At 43.1% G+C, this 18,917-nt stretch overlaps 1 protein-coding gene across 2 annotated transcripts in view; it reads left to right on the forward strand.

Moving 5' to 3' along the window:
• Positions 1-15,394, forward strand: part of nedd9 (neural precursor cell expressed, developmentally down-regulated 9) — a 39,328-nt gene extending 23,934 nt beyond the window's left edge. For both annotated transcript variants that reach the window (XM_085263445.1, XM_085263444.1), the window contains exons 3-7: positions 7,970-8,068; positions 10,194-10,331; positions 12,097-13,272; positions 13,421-13,510; positions 14,489-15,394. In XM_085263445.1, coding sequence (XP_085119571.1) covers positions 7,970-8,068; positions 10,194-10,331; positions 12,097-13,272; positions 13,421-13,510; positions 14,489-15,034 — 2,049 coding nt within the window. In that variant the 3' untranslated portion in view covers positions 15,035-15,394. The remainder of the gene's footprint in view (positions 1-7,969; positions 8,069-10,193; positions 10,332-12,096; positions 13,273-13,420; positions 13,511-14,488) is intronic.
• The last annotated feature ends 3,523 nt before the right edge of the window (positions 15,395-18,917 follow it).

The following is an 18,917-nucleotide window of genomic DNA, read 5'->3' on the forward strand; positions in this document are numbered from 1 at the left end:
GTACCTTGATAAAGCTGTGCTTTTTGAAGTAACCAGGTTATGTGAGAAGAATATCTTGTTTGTTTGCCTCGGCCATATTTTCTCTGCCTAATCACGCGCACGGCAGTCTCAGCAGCAGATAAGTGAGTTATTTCTTCCTGGAGGAGGCCGGCTCCTTCAAACGCTCGCCATTGTCACATTAGTGATGAATCGCTGGCTGGCGAGATTCGACCAAGAGGGCACGACCATAAATCAGTCGCACCAAAAGTAATCTGCTCTGGGGTGAGCGCACTGACAGGACTTTCTCCTCTGGAAAAGTTTAAAGCAGACAGTGTGATAAAGTTGCAGAGGAAGGCCAAGAGAAGACAGGAAATGCTTTCTTGAAAGCATTTATAAAAACCAGAGCTTACATATTTTATCTTCTTTTTTTTTTTTTAAGCCAGCCAACAATCCAAAAGACCAAAACAGATTCAGTTTCACATCACAGAAGGCAAACAAAACCAGGAGGTATTTACATTTAAGAAGCCAACGCTGGTTTCATTTTGGCATTTTCAGCCACACTAGCAGCTCTTTGGTTTACAGTGTGGGTCTGTCACTCCGCTGCTGGACAGAAATATCTCTCCGACCACGGGATGATTGGCATTAGATCTACTGCAGACATTCGCCTCCCCTCGATGATGAACCCTCATACTTGCACGGCACTTTTCTACTCTAACTGAACAGTCAAAGCACTTTTATTACAAGCTGCATCCAACCATATAATAATTTATACTACATTTCAAGTGCTTTTGAACCAACAAACACTCATATAGTCCAGGGTTCAGTAGTACACAGAAGAGTTTTAAATAGATGCACAGTTTCAAGTAAACCTTTAAAGTGTTTTTTAAATGAGGATAATACACTGACATAAGTGTCCTCACACACACACCCAAAAACACACCTGTTATATCCTCATTAGATCCCTGTTAGATCTTCGTTTCCGGAGAGGGACTGTGAAGAAGTGCAACAGAAGAAGAGTGTTAAAGTACAACGATAAGCAAACATTTGGGCCGCATAACTTCTAAAAAAGGAGCAAACACATTTTTTCCTTGTCAATAAATAAAGTTACGCAGGTGAAAAGTATTCCATATCCTGGCTACTCACTACTTCACCTGTGAGGTATAAAAAGCTTTCCGCTGGTGAGCACCACCTGCCTTCTTCATTTACATCCAACCAAAGTTTCAGGTCATAAATCCACTGTGACTGTGAGGTGCTGCTACAGCTAACCATTTGTTGTCTCAACAACTTTAAAAATTAACTGCCGTGTTTTGTTTAGATTTTTATTGCGAATTGATTAAAAACAAATGTGTCCACTTGTGCTATTTCCATTCATTTTGGAAGCCTTAGCCTCAGCTGTGTAGGGGAGGAAGGGGCAGGTGAAATAAGAGCTAAGGGACTGTTATGTTTTTTGATAATGTATGGTTTCAAAATCTAAAGTTTGAGGATAAAATTCTGGATATTTTTTTGGGGGGGGGGTGGGGCCCCAGTTGTGTGTGGGCCCTTGCCCAAAATGTCTCTTGGATAATCCAAGAGCTTAAAAGCTTCCTCACTCCACATTATCCTGCTTTTTCCCAGAATTCAGAGGATTTTTTCCCGGTATATTTTTCTTAGAAAGTAAACACGAAGTGTCGGAGTCATCTTTCGTCTTCTCAGATATTCGTGCCACAGGATTAAGTGCCGCTTTGATCACAGAGAATGAACAATGATCCCTATTAGAACTGAGAATCAGCCCATTCTCTTTTCACGCTCCTCATTAAGCCCGCTGTCTGTTTGGGTTTAGTCGCTCGGACGTGCTTCGGAGACGGACGGCGGCCTCTCGGGATTCGAGGCTTAATTACCTGCATTAATTCGTTTGGCGCTTTAATGGGCTGGTGCAGCTCTGCGTGGCAGAGGGGAACTTTACCAAGTTGCAAAACACATCTCTGTGCTGTGAATCAGCAGGAGCCAAACACATGCAGTCATATACAAAATCACGCTCTTACCTAACATATGACTGATAGCGTGCATGCTTCCTGTGCCCTCAGGTGACCTTCATTTAAAAGTAAGCTAGCGGCGCCGTGCTGACAGAGCTGCAGATAGGAGCAGAGCGGAGATGAGGAGGTGTGAATGAGGAGACGGGTGGAGGAAATTCAATAAAGCTGTTGCTACATTACCGGCGGTGTCATTGTCACCATCGTTTTATACGCCGCGCTGTGGTGAAAAGCCTCATTTGGGTTGTTGATGTTGATGTGTCAGCAGCCCATTAGTGTGGGTGCAGATGGGGGTGGCATTGTGTGTGTGCAAGTAACCAATGAAAGGGTGTGAAAGGATGATATCCGGGGAAGTGTTGCCACACAAAGATGCCATAATTCACCCCGAGGCAGTCAAGAAGAAATGAACTTACTCAGATGAGTGAAGGACAAATCAACATAAGGTGTCTTAGCAACCTGGGCAGGTTTCCAAAATGGCTTTATGTGATCTTGGCTGCAGGAACACATATTTTTTGGAGAAGACCTACCCCTCCTTTGTTGTTTTGACTTTGCCGGTGGCGAGCGCGGTGTCCAAAAACTACTATTTGGGTTTGTCTGAGTCGAGATTAACTCTGCGCGCCAGATGGTTTTAACACAGAACCATCTGGGAAGTCGTCCTGGGAAACCGTTTGGAAAATGACGGGCACGTTCAAAAAATACTTGGCAGGTGATTGAGCAGTCTGTCTATCACTGAGTGTGACCAGCGGAGCCAGCTGGTGAAGCAAACTCTTTTCAAAACCAGATGGGAGAAGAGGGAAGACCTTCGCCGTCTGAGCTCTTCTTCTAGGCCGTCTGCAGGCCCTTAAAGTTATCTTGATTACAATTTCACTTGGAAAAGGAAAAGGCCTTAAAATATCACAAATTTAGCTGGTGGAATCCCCGAAGATGTTGAAGATGACGCTAATCAGACTGTTTGTTGTTAGTCTGCAGAAATGTGAAGAATTAAAAACCAGCTTATTGTTCCTGGTGGTTAAAGTCTGTGCCTGGAAAGAGGGAATGAGATATCTTCTTGAGGTCAATTACTAGTCATTTTAAAATAGCATAGCAAGTATGGTCTCAGTTAAATTGTGTATTTTGTTCTTTAAAGTTGTTTGGACAGGTAACCTGCAACCCACTTGTCCCCCATGACCACTGAGATAGACTCTTGCTTTCAACCGCGAGTTGGTTAAGCAGTTAAGAAAATAGATGGATCTTTTATAGAAGGTCTTAAAAACGTATACTTTTACTTTCCTGTTACCCGCCAACCACATCTGTTCTTCTTTTAGAGAAGAAATACTCTGTTTCAGCCTTATCTGAATCCGTAGCAGCACATTTTCTCAAGAGAAGGAAATACAGTGACATTTTAACAAGCTGATTTCTTTTGCTATTCTCTAAACTGTTAATAGTTTACCTAAAACTTCACTCCAGCTTTGTTTTTTATGCTTTGGAGACCAAACTATTAATATGTGCTAGTAGTTAGTAGTTTGGTTATATCTTAGGATGTGAATACCAGTAAAACCTGACATATATACAGAGTAATTCATTGCCCATCAGTACATAAAACCTGAGAGAGTATATAACAAGCCCATGAGGTAGTTGTTGATGCTATGACAAGACCTCTCAAATGACCCTGAAGTAAAGCTTTAAAGGTCTACCTTCCAAAATCTGATCCTGCCAGCAGGCTAAGTAAACAGGGTCCTGCTGAAAGAGACATGAGTCACTCGCCACAACGCGTAGGAGTGTTAACAAGCCATCTATTTGCCTCCTCTTGCCGCTCGTTTAAGTCGCCGACGTTGCCCTTCATCGTCCATGAAGGCATCCTGAGCTCCCCTCACCTGAGTGGGAACAAATGTTTGCTCAGCGCCCTCCCTCCTTTTGGCTCGGCTGTTCGTGATGTCATCGTTCTCTGAAAGGCCACGCACCGCCGTCATGCAAGCGACAACCTCATTGGATGTGGTAAATATTTGCCCGGCGGCAATTATAGCCGCGCCAAGTGTCCTCAGAGCAACAGCCTGCTGGGTAAACAGAAGGGAAATAAATGAGCAGTGTGCATCTGGCAGAGGCTGAAAGAAGCCACTGATGGGCGCTCAGAGCGATGACATGTACCTGTAGAAAAGGTCACCGAGGTCTTCAGCGGACACCTCGCTGTCATCTGCATGTGACAGCTGGGTCCAGGCTTCCCTTAAACCCAGAGGGAAGGTAGCCTGGCTGAGTGACCTTTTAAACAAGCAGGAGGCTTGCTTGTTATCTCCTGAGTCTGGTTGCTCTGAGAGATTTAATATGCCTACTGCTTTTCACATTTCAGCACATTTTCACTGGGCAGAAAATAGAAAATATGAAAAGGCATTAAAGCTGCTCTCAAGCCGGGCCAATAGAAAGACAATAAATCAGATAAACCAGATGAATCTTTTTAACCGATGCTACTGCGCTCCACTAAGCTCTCGTCTTTCATTGTCTGAATAGTCACGAGTCCCCAAAACCATTTAGGTGTCGTCTCTAAAAGTAATAATAAAACTATTTATATGTAGCGTGTGTTTAAACTAAGCTTTTAAAAACTCGCAGTACAATAAACTAATGAATAACCTCAGACATTTTATTAGCTGAAGGTTTGCCTGTTTTCAGTGTCGTCTTCCTGCCTTTCGATGGCATTCGTCTCTCCCCATTGGAGAGAACAATCTAACTCTCGTCCTCCACCTTCCCTGTCCTGATGTGTTTTTATTAACCTAACAATAACACTGGAGGTAGCCAGCAGGCAGCACATCGTTATATGTCAAAGAGCACAACTTCACTAGCCCTCCAAACAGTTTTTTGTCTTATTTAGTATCCAAAGTTACATTTTAGATTTTTAGAAATAGGCAGGTCTTTAGGTTTCTTTAGTATTAAAGTACACTGTAAAAAAACAGGAACCCGTATTGGCTAAGTAGGCTGACATTTAATAATACCAAGGTTTAAGATGAACAAAAGAGCCCACAAAACAAAAACAAAGTGTTAAATTAACAGTAACCCTTTTCCTGCTGGCAGTATCGCTAGTTTTTGAGAGTAATAAGGGGCCCAGATTTGAAAACTTCAGATCTAAGTCATGCAGTAACAAATGGTTTACATCACTTGACTGTGTATGCTTTTAAGCAGATAAAACCTTAAAAATAATCAGTCCAGAGTGAGGAGAGCCAGAAGCAGCTGTTTATTCCTCTTCTGGTTTATTTCAGAGAGTATTTAAAGCCTGCAGTATACGTTTTCAGCTCTGACCCCAAAGGCCTCGCCAGGATGATGTCTGCTGTGGCGCGAGCGCCAACAGTGAACACCTTAAATCACCACGGGCTTGTTCAGATTGGATTCATAAGAACCATATGGACTACTGTTAGTCAGATGAATGGCATTCCTTTCCATACTAGGCAACTCTTTTTCCGTTCCCCTCTCTTTCCCTTTCTTCCACTTGAGTTACCTTTTTTCATAAATCTCTTTTACAAACCAGTTCCTCTGGAGCACTAATCCCATTCTGAGGTTACGTCTCCTACTGCTCATGCTCCGATAAATGTCTCAGGACGAGAGATGCTATTAGGTTATTGTGCTATAAAGTGACTCATGAGTGGATGCAGGGACTGAGGTCTTTCATGTCCCTGGGGACTCGGCCCTTTGCCAGGGAGCCGTGCGTATGGTTCCTATTTTCGAGCCCTGCTAATGAACCCTGTTTGTTCCAGTGTAACGATAGCGTTGCGCGGGGGCAAAAGAGGAGTACTGGGCTCAGGGAAGGACATTCCCAGCATTCCTCCGTCTGTCTGACGCATCAAGGAGGTCGGCTGCTCTGCTGCTTTTAGGAGATGTGAATCAGCCTGAGGGTTTAAGAATGGGGGGATTAGGAGGTGTGAAGGAGCTGATTGCCTCTGACGGGAAAAGAGGAGGAAAAATGTGTTAAATAATTAACAGGGTTAAAAATGTCAAGGGCGTAGGTGAGGCTCGCAGCATGTGTTTGTATTTTGTTTCGTTTTTTTTTCCCAAGCAGTAATCGTGCCATTATTCCTAAGCCTGTCTACACCGCAGTGTAAAATATTTTAAAGGTGTATTAAATCCTACAGCACCAAATGCTTCAGTTTAAGAGTGTTGTTCATCAATACCAGTGACCCGGTGATTACTTCACCAGAGATTTCTGGATTTAGAAACTCACAGTCCTGCCAGCACTACGATAAAATTCCTTCTCCAATGCCATTTCGGCTATAAAACTATCTTCCATTCTAAAAACTCTCCCAAAGCACTGCTGAAGGTTGACCTATTTTTATTGCTTGACTGAATCACATTATTTTAAGTTTTATTTAGTTTTTATTAGTTGAGCTCTAGTATTGTGGGATATGTGTTTTCCAAGTGAGCAGAGATATAACGATCTCACATGTGTCAGTTGGTCTTGCTTCCATTGCCTAATTCTTCTGGTATAAGTAACAGTTACAGTGAAATGAAAAGCTTATATTACAACAACAAGTTGTTTGTGCAGCAACCTCCACTGCCTCCAGTACTAACCAGTCAAAATACATTTTCCCCTGGATAGCAGTGTTTACCAACCAGTCTCTATGGCCGGCGTTAATTCAAGCAACAAAAAAATCGAACTTCTTTTTGTACATTTTTAATGGGACAAATTGCATTTCTCACTGTTTATATGAGCCAAAAATCAGTTTCATATGTTTAATAATTTTGTTTCCCCTCCTACAGTTTTTAAATAAGTAGCTATTTCAGGGTAACATTAGCTAGCGTTACTTTCATGTTATGTATCTCTATGAAAACTAAAGCAAAAAGTTGAAATCTTAACAAACAAAAAATAAACCCTTTTATAATGAAGTGTTGTGTCAAGACTTTCTTTTACGGTATTTTGAAGTAGCTTTAGGCTAAGGCTACTTAACTTTAGTGCCCCTAAAAACCTTTCCATAGTATTTAATTTTGTTTTTAGTATTATAAACTGAACTACACAGCATGCTTCATGGGAATAAAAAGGGAAGTTTATGGATGAGAAACACAGCCTTGCTGAGTTTATTATATTCAAATACTTCTTGTTACATTTTTTTGATGTGGCATGAGTAAGCTAATTCAGGCTAATAAAAGCTAATATTAGCTGCTGTTTTTTTTTTTTTTTTTTTCATAATCAGTAGTTTAACTTTAAGCTTTTAAAGAAAAACTATACAACAAAGGTACAAATAATAAAGCAGTTTCTCAATGTTTAGATAACCCATTGATCTGTTTAGTAGTTGCCTGTTTTACATCCTCATTAGCAACCTTATCTGGTTTAGCTAGTACTGCAGGCTTATGTTAACTGTGTTTTTCAAGCTGTTTTTTAGGCCTGACTATTTCGGCTTCTAAACAAAGACACCGCTGTTTTAAAATTAGAAAGCTACATGATCAAACGTAGCCATTCGCAACTTCTTAAAATATATGACCTTAGTTGCTGTTATGGTATATTTCAGCACTTTTGTAACCATGTTAGGATTTTAATAAGGGAAACTGACTGAATTGGCTGTCATGTCATTTTACAATGGTGTAAAATCTATGTCAACTTTTTGTCTTTAGAAATCTGTTTTGGGCAGTTTGGGCAGTTTGCTGCTATTCTATAGACAATGGAAAATGGCCCCCAGTCATTTTCAATCCAGAGATACATCCGTGCCTGCAATGCTTTCAAAACAGCTGCCTAAGGAGATTTTTGCAGGGTTGTGTTTATAACTTCATTCCCTGGGTCCTTTGTAAACAGCCTGGCACAGGGAGGATGTTGTTAGAAAATATCTGCCTTGACTGTAATCACTTACTATCCCTGGGTCATTCAGGGACTAGAAATGGAAAACAGGAAAAACAAATAAAAGTCGGCACACATGCATGTACAGACGCTTGAGAGTTGGGTGGCAGCAGGGCTGCTAGGTTGTGAGTCAGAGCATTTGTCCTCTTACCCTGGACGACAACTGATTGTTTGTCTTCCTGCTGTTTTCGGACAGGTGGTGACCCCAACCAGAGTGGGACAGACCTACACTTACAGCCCAGGACAGCATAACCAGCAGGACCTCTATGACGTCCCACCCATCAGATCACAAGGGGTAGGTTCCTCATGCACCATAACACCAGGATCTTTTTTTTTTCTTTTTCTTTTTTTTAGCAACCAAAGAAGCTTTGATATAATCTGCCAAACAGTGAACCCAATAATACAGTGCACTCTATGACTTAGAATAAAGGAATTTGTTTAAAATTAACCAATATAGGTTCCTAAAACTCCTTAAAATTATTGTTTTTCAAAACCAAAAAAAGCCATTAAACCCATTAATTTCCAGTAATGAGGTCATTTTCTAGTAATAGCTGTGAGGCATACGTTAAGGTTACAAGCTGTACTAAAAACACAGCTTGAAGTGTTTTTCCCCTCTCTTTTTTTCTAATCTTTGGTCTGTATGATGTCAGAGAGAGAGAATGTTATGGTTATCTCTGGTACCGAAACCACACCCACCTTCTGTTTGCAAATGTGGGTGGAGCTAAAGCTGCTGGTTTCAAAAAGAGGATGACCTGAGGGGCTGAGCCAAAGTACAGATAAAGTTATGAACAAGGATTATTTTGAACTGTGGCTCATGCAAAGCTACACTAGGAAACGCCAAGCATAAAAATAAGATGGATAAATATCTTTAACACTATATTGCATGCATCTGAGAATGTACAAATATAATCTTTAGTTTACCTACACATTGATATCAATCGAATCTGTTAGCATGTTTTCACCGCATATCAAGCATCTTCGTTTTAAAAACAAGCCATCCAGGTGAGCTTTTGATGCAGCACACAGTGCCTGGGCAAATGCATTTCATTTCTCAAAACAAGAAAGCCAATTCTCTGATCTGCATCGTGCTATTCTGCCTACCACATTTCCTGTTCTGTGCAGAGATGAGCGAGGATTCTTCACACTTCATTTTCTCTCATGCTGTTGAAACCTGCAGTGCGGCAGTAGTGTTTGCACATTTTGAGAACTGTACTGTATTGTTTTAAAATGCTCAAATAGATATTTTTAGAATTACAGACGAGGTACAGTGTGAAAACAACTCGAGTTGCTTACAGAGATGGAGTTACAGGAAGTCATCACCTGATTGTGCAGTTAGCCTCAATTTCACATTGCTTTATAGTGAGTTTCAGCTTTGGTCTCTGTTCTCACCGTTTTCATAAACTCTTACCGCTCTTTAAGTTTTGTTCTCAGCCAAAACAGCCTTCTGTTTTTAGCCAAAAACCCACTGAAAACTACTTCAAAACAGCTGACAGACAGGTGGAAACTAGCAAAATATGGAAGTGGAGCATTTAGCATCTGAAGGGCAGCTGGTGGAGACCAAAAATGGAGCAAAAAGAGAAAATACTGTGCAAAGAAAAACTCCAATCAGTGACCGTGTTGCTCTATAACTATTCACCATATCAAACGGACTTATCGTGCATTTTTTCCTGTCATATATACAAACTTTGTTGTGATGCTGGATGCTGACACTAAACGCAGCCGGAGATTCAAATAATGAGGCCAGCGTACGTACGAGTCAGAAAAGAAGCCCAGGCTTCAGCTGTCAGTGAGAACAGTTGTAACTAATGTGACTACCTCAGGCCAGCCAATCAAAAGCAAGTTGGCCTTACAGCCACCTTTGTGGTAAAGAACTCTCACTTTAGATAGGAGCGCTGCACCGAGGCACCTGTGCAAATAGAAATATGAAGCTTTTAACTTAGCAGTGACTTATTGTCACCTTTCACTGAGCACTAAATTTGATTTTATTTACTTTGTGTCACATTTGCTTCTTCATACATGTTCATATATATTTCTTTTAATGCTTCCTAACTATTACAATCAAACTTCACTGAGTATTACCCCCAACTCTCCCTCAGCCTGGTTCAGGCGAAGTTTCTTCCTGTTAAAAGGAAGTTTTTCCTTCCCACTGTTGCCAACTATATATAAAAAAAAATGTAATGACTTTAGGGGCAATTTGGCGAGTAGTATTTTCCTCCGAGCCAATTTGGCATGTGGACTTGAGAAGTCTGCGATTGAACTGTGACCTTCTGATTACTAGACATCCCACATACGGCCAAACAGAAACTAATAGTGTGCTACAAAATCAGATCAAGTCAGCTACAGTCAAATAATATGAAGACCAAACTTTGTGTGATTGTTTTTCTGAAACACGTAGTGATCATTTCACTTCCCTCTTTCAGGTGTACGATATTCCACCTGGTCAGATGTTCCCTGGTCAGCAAGGCGGAGCCAGAAACCAAGGAGTCTATGATGTTCCCCCATCACCAATGGACCCTAGGTCACAAGGCATCTATGACATCCCTCCAACCTCTCAAGGGGTAAGAGAAACTTCCAGAAGCAAAATGAAAGGGCACATCAGTCAGCCACTCCATTTGTTTAAGCCACATGAAGCTGAATTAACGAGGCTGCGTATGTCCAGAAAATTGTATTTTTATGTTTATTGATACAGCTCCTAGAATTTCTCTTAATTGACTATATTAAATGAATAATACGTCAAATATCATATTTATTGCATTCCTGCGGCCAGTTTAAATGAAAGCCTCGCCTGCCAGGAGAGTTTAACCAAAACGGCTCCGTGTTTAAACTCGCCAGCAGGGGAAAAAAACAAAAAATCAAGGACAAGGACATAACTCTTCTTTTGCCAGACCCTCTAAGATTTCACCAGAGCTGACCAGGCAGCGCGCCACCAGTTTGTTTGTAATAACCTGAAATATGCTGGGACCTGTTATTTGCGTCGTTCCTAATTACAGTTTGGGCAGGCCTGTCTAGCTGTAAAGAGTGCGTTTGGAGGCTGATGGAAATCAGTTTTATTGCCCCCGTTGCGCTCCCATCGTGCTCCGTGCCATGTACGTCAGCGCACACTCTGCTGCGTTGAGCCCGAGGGAGGGTGAAAGCTTCGTTGCATTAGAGGAAGGAATCAAGAGGCTGAAAGTTTGAGGTTTCAAATATAGTATCTCCCCAAGCCAGAAGGTCTTTCACTTCCTCAATCTCTAACTGCAGGACTGCTGTGCAAACACACTGCATCCAGTAAAAACCCACTGAGGTGCATTTACAGTCCAAATTCTGTGTTTAGCACATTTTTTGAATGTCATAAACTCGAGTCTCCCGGGGGGAGGGGATTAAAAGAAAACGATCTCCTCTGCAGGAATCCAGGTTTCTAACTGCTAATCTTATGATAGTCGTGAATTTAAAACATGTCACTTTTCTGGTGAGTTCTTAACGAGCTGTGTTTTAGGAAGGGGAGCCTTCTTTGTCGATGACTTTCCAATCCCCGAAGACTAGTCGGCCCGAATGCGGGACCGAGCGCACATTTTAGTGCTGTGCCTTTAAACGGGACCTCAGAGGCCAAAGCTGAAAATTGAAATGTCATAAACCATTTTAGGAAACCAGTACCGCAGCAGTGATAGTTCCTCACTTTGTTATGAGACTGCATGCACATGCAAAGAGTCAGTCAGTCAGTTTATGACTGTTTCTGTCAACTGTAGAGGCAAATGTTTGCTCACTCGCTGTGTGCTGCACTCTTTCACATTAAGTGGACTAAATGCGTCCAAGCCTTTAGTTTAGAAGAATTTGTTATATCCACATCTGGCCAAGCAGTCGTGTGCACACTCCAGCTCCAAGAATGCCTCAGAGGCCCCTTATTTTCAGAGCCCACGGTCGATGCTTCACAAAGCACGATCGATCCTAGTGCGATATAAGTGTTTACATTTTCAAGTTGAGAAAGCGTGACAGCACCTCTCAGGTGCGGATGGCGCGACGTGACTGCAGAAGGAGTGCAGAGGAGGTGTTTGTGTGCAGGAGGTGGAAAAAAAATGAGTCATATCGCAGGTGTTTCCACATCTGTTTAGGAGGGTAGCAGCAAGAGAGTGGGATGCACAGTTCTAATAGTGCAAATAAATGAATGTCTGAGATATGAAATGCTCTGTAGAGGTGCAGCAGAGCATTTTGTATGATGACAGGGATTTCACAACAAGGAAAAAAATAGTCCTGTGAGGCCACTGGTTAGGTGAAAGCTCCACTGTTTCATAATAATATACATGTTAACAAAAATAATAACAGTCTGATTACTGTCCTCGCCCACAGGTCTACTCAGTGCCTCCCTGCAGGACCAACTCTGCCCAGCAGGAGGGGAACTACGACTTCCCGCAGCCCCTCAAGAGCAAACAGGAAGGCATCTACGACGTACCCCCACCTGTCCTCGCCAAGCCCGCCCAGAGCTCGCAGTCACATTACGACTTCCCACCGAACGTGGAGCCTCCGGCTCATCAGCCGCACCCGAACACCAACGGCAATGAAGGCATTTACGATGTGCCACCGCCTGCCTTTCATTCAGGGGCGGGGTCTCGCAACGACGTGTACGACATCCCGCGGGTCATGCAGACCTCCCAGCACAGAAGCTCGCCCGCCGACAGAGACGGCAGCAAAGGCATCTACGACATCCCCGCTCAGGATGCTCGCGCAGTAGCGGACGTGACGGACGGCGTGAACCGCTTGTCGTTCTCCAGCACGGGCAGCACGCGCAGTAGCATGTCCACCTCCTCGTCCTCCACTGGCTCCAGCTCTGAGGGCCGCCTCGCTCTGGATGTGGACACCGCCATCCAGAAGCTGTACCGCCTTCAGCAAGCAGTGGACAGCTCAGTCGGGAATTTGCATTCAATGGCAGCTTCCCCTCACTGGAGGACTTTTCCTTTCATGGAACGCCACGCCAACGACGTCCGCACAGTTCTGGACAGAGTCCGGGCCGGTCTGGGAGACTTCATTGTGTTTGGCAGAGGTGCCGCGGTGAACGCTACGTCTCTGTCAGACAACAGTCTGCACAGTAAGCTTCGAAGGCAGCTGGGACGCCTAGAGGACTCACAGCAGATCCTTCTGCAGATCTACCAAGCTCTGGAAAACTGCAGCTGGGCGCTTAACACCCTGGCCTCGTCTGGAAGGCACCACAACAAGACCGACGACCTGGACCGCTTCGTCATGGTCTCCAGGACTGTTCCCGACGACGCCAAGCAGCTGGCCTCCACGATAGGCAGCAGCGCCGAGCTGCTGTTCAGGCGGACGCATGTGGACGGATCTTTCTCTGTGGGCAGCACGCCTGACGAGAACGTGATCCACCCGCTCACCTCCCCCTCGTCGGACAACGACAACAACGGGGGCAAGACCAAACCTTTCCCCGTGCCCTTGACCCCAGACAAGGACAACATGAACAATAGCGAGAAGTGCGTGAAAAGCTGGATGGAGGACTACGATTATGTACATTTGCAGGTAAACAATTAAATCCACAGTTAGTAGAGTTATTTACTTTAAGTGACTTTACCCAACAGATAAGAATTTATGTGTCGTGTATCAAAGATCAGACCTACGTGAGTCTGGTTTCTCACCCTGTTTAAAACATTTTTTTACCTCCCTTCAGGGCAAAGAAGACTTTGAACGGCAGCAGAAGGAGCTGTTGGAGAAAGAAAACATAATCAAGCAGAGTCAAGTTCAGCTGGGTCAGGAACAGGTGAGGCTTTGTGTTTGTTTGGGCCTCGCAGGTGGAGCGCACACTGTGCGGGGGAGTGAAATACCTCGCAGTCTTAAACAAAACAGATGATAACACTGAGCGATTAGGGGCCCTTCGAGGTTCTTACGAAGGCCTCTGCAGACCTCGGCGCTCAGATCTGATTCTAACATCATTCTCTCGATGGAGGCCAGCGTCAGATTACAAGGTGGAGCGGTCACGGCCCTGAAGTGACCCACATGTGCAAAAATATATAAAACAAATGCTGCCGTACAAATGTAAACATGGAGTCTAGAGTTTTAGGTTTATTTTACTTATCTCGTGGTGCTATTTTCATACGAAGGCATTTGTGGATGTGGAGTTGCAGCCAGCAGTGGTGGGATTGTTGGTGTGAAACTGATTTCTTCTACATTTTTAGGATGAAATGTAAAGGGTGGCTGTTTCATTTCGGTCATTTAATTTCTAATTTCTTCGAAGTAACAGCGTTTTCCAGTAAATTTAACATTAAACATTTTCTCAGAGACTCAGTTTGATACTTTTAAGACAGCAAAAGTTTGCTGTTAAAAAGGAGAAAAGCCATAAAATGCTTTGCAAAAAGGAAAGTGTTTTTATGTTGATTTTTCTGCTTAAATTTACATATTTATAAAACGCAATTTGGCCTTGTGACCCTGAACCGGAGGATAAGTGGTTAAGAAAATGGATAAGCCAAATGGGAAACATGTTTGCTTTGAAATGAAATGAACAATCAGTGTGCAATCAAAGCTTAGACACGCGTCCTTCCTCCAAAACGTGTTTATACTTCCCTCTGTCAGGTTAATAAAGGGAACTCTGTTGATCTTTTTCTGCCCCCATTTTTAATCTGTGGGTTAAACCTGATGTTTTTTTTAAATGTTCACTTCAAATATTTTCCATTATAAATAATTATGTGTATTTAAAGCTAAACCTTTGCCCTTTGACCTCACATCTGTACTGCTTCTACAGATCAATCAGTTCAAGAAGCTGGAGCAGGAAGTGAGCAAACCCGTGGAGAACGACATCACGCAGTGGATTTCACACCAACACTCGGCGCCGCCCTCAGACTCCTCGTCCTCCTCCACCTCCCTCTCCCCGTCCGCCCACCTGTGCGCTCGGGACCGCCAGCTGCTCAGCTTCTACTCGGAGCAGTGCGAGCAGCACTTCGTCACGCTCCTCAGCGCCGTGGACGCCTTCTTCGGCTGCGTCAGCGCCGGCCAGCCCCCCCGCATCTTCGTGGCACACAGCAAGTTCGTGATCCTCAGCGCCCACAAACTGGTCTTCATCGGGGACACGCTGTCCCGGCAGGCCTCGGTGCCTGAGGTGGCAAACAGGGTGATGAACTCGAGCAACGTGCTGTGCGACCTGTTAAAGACGGTGGTGTGCGCGACTAAAGCGGCCGCCCTGAACTACCCGAACACAGCCGCCATCCAGGAGATGGTGGACAGAGTCACCGACCTGTCGCACCACGCTCAGCAGTTTAAAGAACAGTTGCTGCAGATGGCTAATTTGTGATTTTCACCCTCATGGCTCCTGCACATCACTCCGTTTGTACATCTGCCATAAAAATATATATATATTTGCAGTATATGTATGTCGCTCTCCATCTTTAAGCCCGTTTAAGATGTTGTAAATAGTCTGTGTTCTGTAAATATTTGCTCTATTTTTATGTACATTGTTCTATATTATGATATGGACACATATATAGATGCAGTACTGGTGCCTCTGTAGGAACATGTGGACATTTTTCATAACATTCCCATTGCATATTATGAAGCACCTTATGAGATGTCCTGTTATTTCATTTATAACTGTAGAGTGTCGTTTCTGTGTCTTCCTGCTGGATGTGACAGTTAAAAGTTCCTTGTAAATCAAGTCGGTGTCCGTGTGTGTGTGTCTGTGTGTGTGTGTGTGTGTGGAGCTCTCCACAAAGTAAAGGACTGTTCTTCACCACAGGGGTTTGTCATCCTTATGTCGTCCAAGAAGTGAAGCAGTCAGAGGGGTTTGGATGATAAATAGTGATATTTTCTTAAAAAATATATATATTTTCATGTCAAATATGATATTTGTTGCAAAGATGATAAGATTTATATGTGAGCATAGAAAAAACCTTCAGGTGTTTACTGTGTCCATGTATTGATCAATAGACACCACTGGCTCCAGTTTTATGCCAAGCTGCTTAAAAAATATTACAGTACAATACATCTCATGGTCTCCGTCGGCTGATGGTAATAGATGGTATGCACACATTTAGTTTAAAATTCCTAAGGTCCCGGGAGAGGACACGGCTCCTGCATCTTTGGGGTTGGCGTGCGGTGTAAAAACCACAGCAAATCAAACATGCGGAGCAACCTGCTGTGGTGACCGCTTGTGAATAAGAAAGCAGCTGAAGGCGGCTTTTTCATTTCAAAGGTCAGAAGTGAAATTTACAACATAAATCCTGTTTGCTGAGCTCCTCTTGGGCTTTCGGCCACATCTCACTGTCTTCCTCAGCTGATTGCTTGATTCAAAGTCTTACAGAGGAATACCAGATAGTTAAGAAACTATCCAGTCACATTCCCCTGAAGACATTCGTGCATAGACATAATTTTACCTGCTCCATATTCCATATAAACAGTTTGTGGATCTGTTGAGCCTTTCCTTACTCTCTGTCACATATGCACTGCTACATTTGTGGAAGTTCATATTAAACATGGTCAGTTTGCATAATCCCTGTGAGCCAAAAGCTCCGCCTTCCCACTGATCTAAAAATGTTATACTATTGACTCTATATGACATCTGAAAGAGGGGATATCCCAAATATGGCCATATAATGCACACAAGCACCACCCACCTGCTGTTCAGACCTCCTGCCAGTAGAACTCTGGCTTTAAAGGGGGAGGAGCTTAAACAGTGTCTTTCAGTCAGGATTATTTCTAACTGTGAATTATGCAAAGCTACACTAGTATAGCCCAATACTAGAAAAACAAAACATCCACATTAACTGTCAACTACAGTGTATGTTGACTTTTTCCAAGGCTTTCGGTTGTGTTTCATGGTCTATATCTGCAGCACTGAAGGTCATGTCCTTGTCTAAAGGTGGCCAAAAGTGCCAAAACAACTGCCGGTGCACCTTGGTGTCATGCACCTCTTGATTTTTGTAAGCCAGCATAGCGGCACTAAGTCTGGCACTAATATCAGCACAAGAGCTCAGACATTCACAGGAGATACGGAGGAAAACTGATTTCTTTGCTTCTGGTTTCAACTGGTTTTACTCCTCATTGAGTACTGATGCAGAGGTTTTGTCTGAGTGGCGACACATTTCTGCCGTTCTGCAGTAAGCCCAGCTAGTGGTTATGTCATAGGTGGTGTGCAACAACCCTGAAAAAAGGCATTATTGTTGAAACTACTGTTTCAAACGGCCTCTCGTAGTCTTCATCAGACTGATGGGGAGCAAACACTAACAGAAGGATCTTAAGGTGTAGATTAATCATTCCAGGATCTAGACTAAGAGCTTAGATGAAGGGTTGATTCATCCGAAGCGTGACTCAGCGTTTAAGTAATATAAAAATCTCACCTTAGGTTATTGTTCTGGTTGATTTTTTATCCAATCGCATGCTTGTCTCATCGCTAAGTCATATCTGATCACATTAAACACAGAGCTGAGAGGATTTCATTGAGCGGGACTGGGCAGGTGGAGAAGGAGCCAAACTATTCTTCACTTTGCTTGTAGCGCATTAGACATGACACAAAGAGTAATGAGGGTGAGTAGAGGACAAGACTCTGCTACAGATGTTGTGCGGGCCGTGAGAATCGTCTCTCTGAGCCACCGGCTAATCTGCAGCACATTTCTCTGCTTCAAGGTGCAGTGAATTGATCAGATAAACGGCAGAGCTGAAAACAGCCTCTGTTTTCTCCTCATCTCCTCTTCGCTGTTTCATTATAGTCTGAGTGACTATAACCGCTCCCTGAGGGGTAGCTGCTCTATAGATAGATGGAACTGCGTAACGGCGAGATGTCCATGAGCACAGCAAAACTCCCGCCTCCCCCTTCAGCTTCCAATCTCAGAATCTCATTAAAAAATCCTCGCTGCTCTCACAGACTGGCACTCACAGGCAATCTCCCTGTTTTTATTATTCACTGCATTCCTCTCTGCGCTCTCCAGGGAGAGGAGAATGACTTTTAAAAAGGCTCCCGTTTTGCAGGCAGGGTGCAATGAGTCTGTCCACAGCAGAGATGTGCTCTCTGTTAATCTGCCCCACAAAGGCAGAGAAGAAAAAAAAAGGGGCTCAAAGTTTTTAGCCTGGCTGGAAAAAGAGAAGCTGTTTTAGTCCGACTATTTGAACTTGAAAAATAAATCCATGCTGAAAAGGTCAAAAACATTTCACCTGAAGCACAGCGGTGGCTGTCCTTAGATCCAAAAATATATGACTCTGCAAATCTGAATGTTTGATCATAAATAGTGTAGAAAACTTGATTTTCAAGCTCATGTGCACCCCTGAGCTTTATAACATCTAAAAATATCTGACATACTAAGGTTCAAATGCAAAGTAAAACACAAAATTAGGCAATTATAATTCAGGTCTGAATCCACACACTGAGACAAAAGTCTAAAATAGAAACAAAAGGAAAACAGAGACGCTAACAAATCAAAACTGAAGAAAACCAAGGAATGGACGGAAGCCTACAGGCAAGAGTAACAAGATTATTTGACGGGAAACAAGGGAAAGCTCAGGAGTAAATATATCCCAAGTGGACGCAGGAGAGCAGAGAGGGAACAGGTGTGGAAGAAGGCACAGGTGGGACAGACGATTACCAAAGAGAGCCAACAAAGCGAGGAAGTAAAACTCACAGGAACGCACAAAGACCACAATCTAACCTAAGTATTTATACTTGTTGCCTTTACTACTTTAGTAATACCACAAAAGTTAACTATAAACTATTGTTTACCTGCATAAGAAAAGACACTTTATGTCTGTTGATTTATCAATTTTATTTTTATAAAGTGAAATCAATAAACAAGTGAAAGCCAAGTCAGAAACTTGAGCTCTTTGTCCTGCTGCCGAAACTGTTCCCCGAGCAGATTTTGCGTCTCATGCCTTCCGGTATTTGTAGTGGCCAGCAGGGGGCGATTCATCTGGTTACAAAAATAAAGAGGTGGTGGCTACATCTATCTTTGATATAAAGTCCATTGTTATTTAGTCATATTTGGAGGTGGCATTTAGAGGTAAGGTGAAATCGGCAACTTTTTAACAGACTTTTTTTAGAAATTTGGTGATTTTATAGGTGTTGTCTTTATGTCCTGGTCACCATTAAAATTCAAGTTAATTTAGGAAAATGCTTGAAAATAAAACTGCCAAAATAAGTGCCCAGAGGTGCTTCAAAGACAGCTGGCAAGTGTTAAGTTTAACATTAACAT

This window comes from Mchenga conophoros, linkage group LG22, assembly GCF_057382185.1.
Source record: "Mchenga conophoros isolate Kocher_MC1m ecotype Shallow Benthic linkage group LG22, M_conophoros_male_GT1.1, whole genome shotgun sequence".
In the NCBI taxonomy this organism is placed as follows: domain Eukaryota; kingdom Metazoa; phylum Chordata; class Actinopteri; order Cichliformes; family Cichlidae; genus Mchenga; species Mchenga conophoros.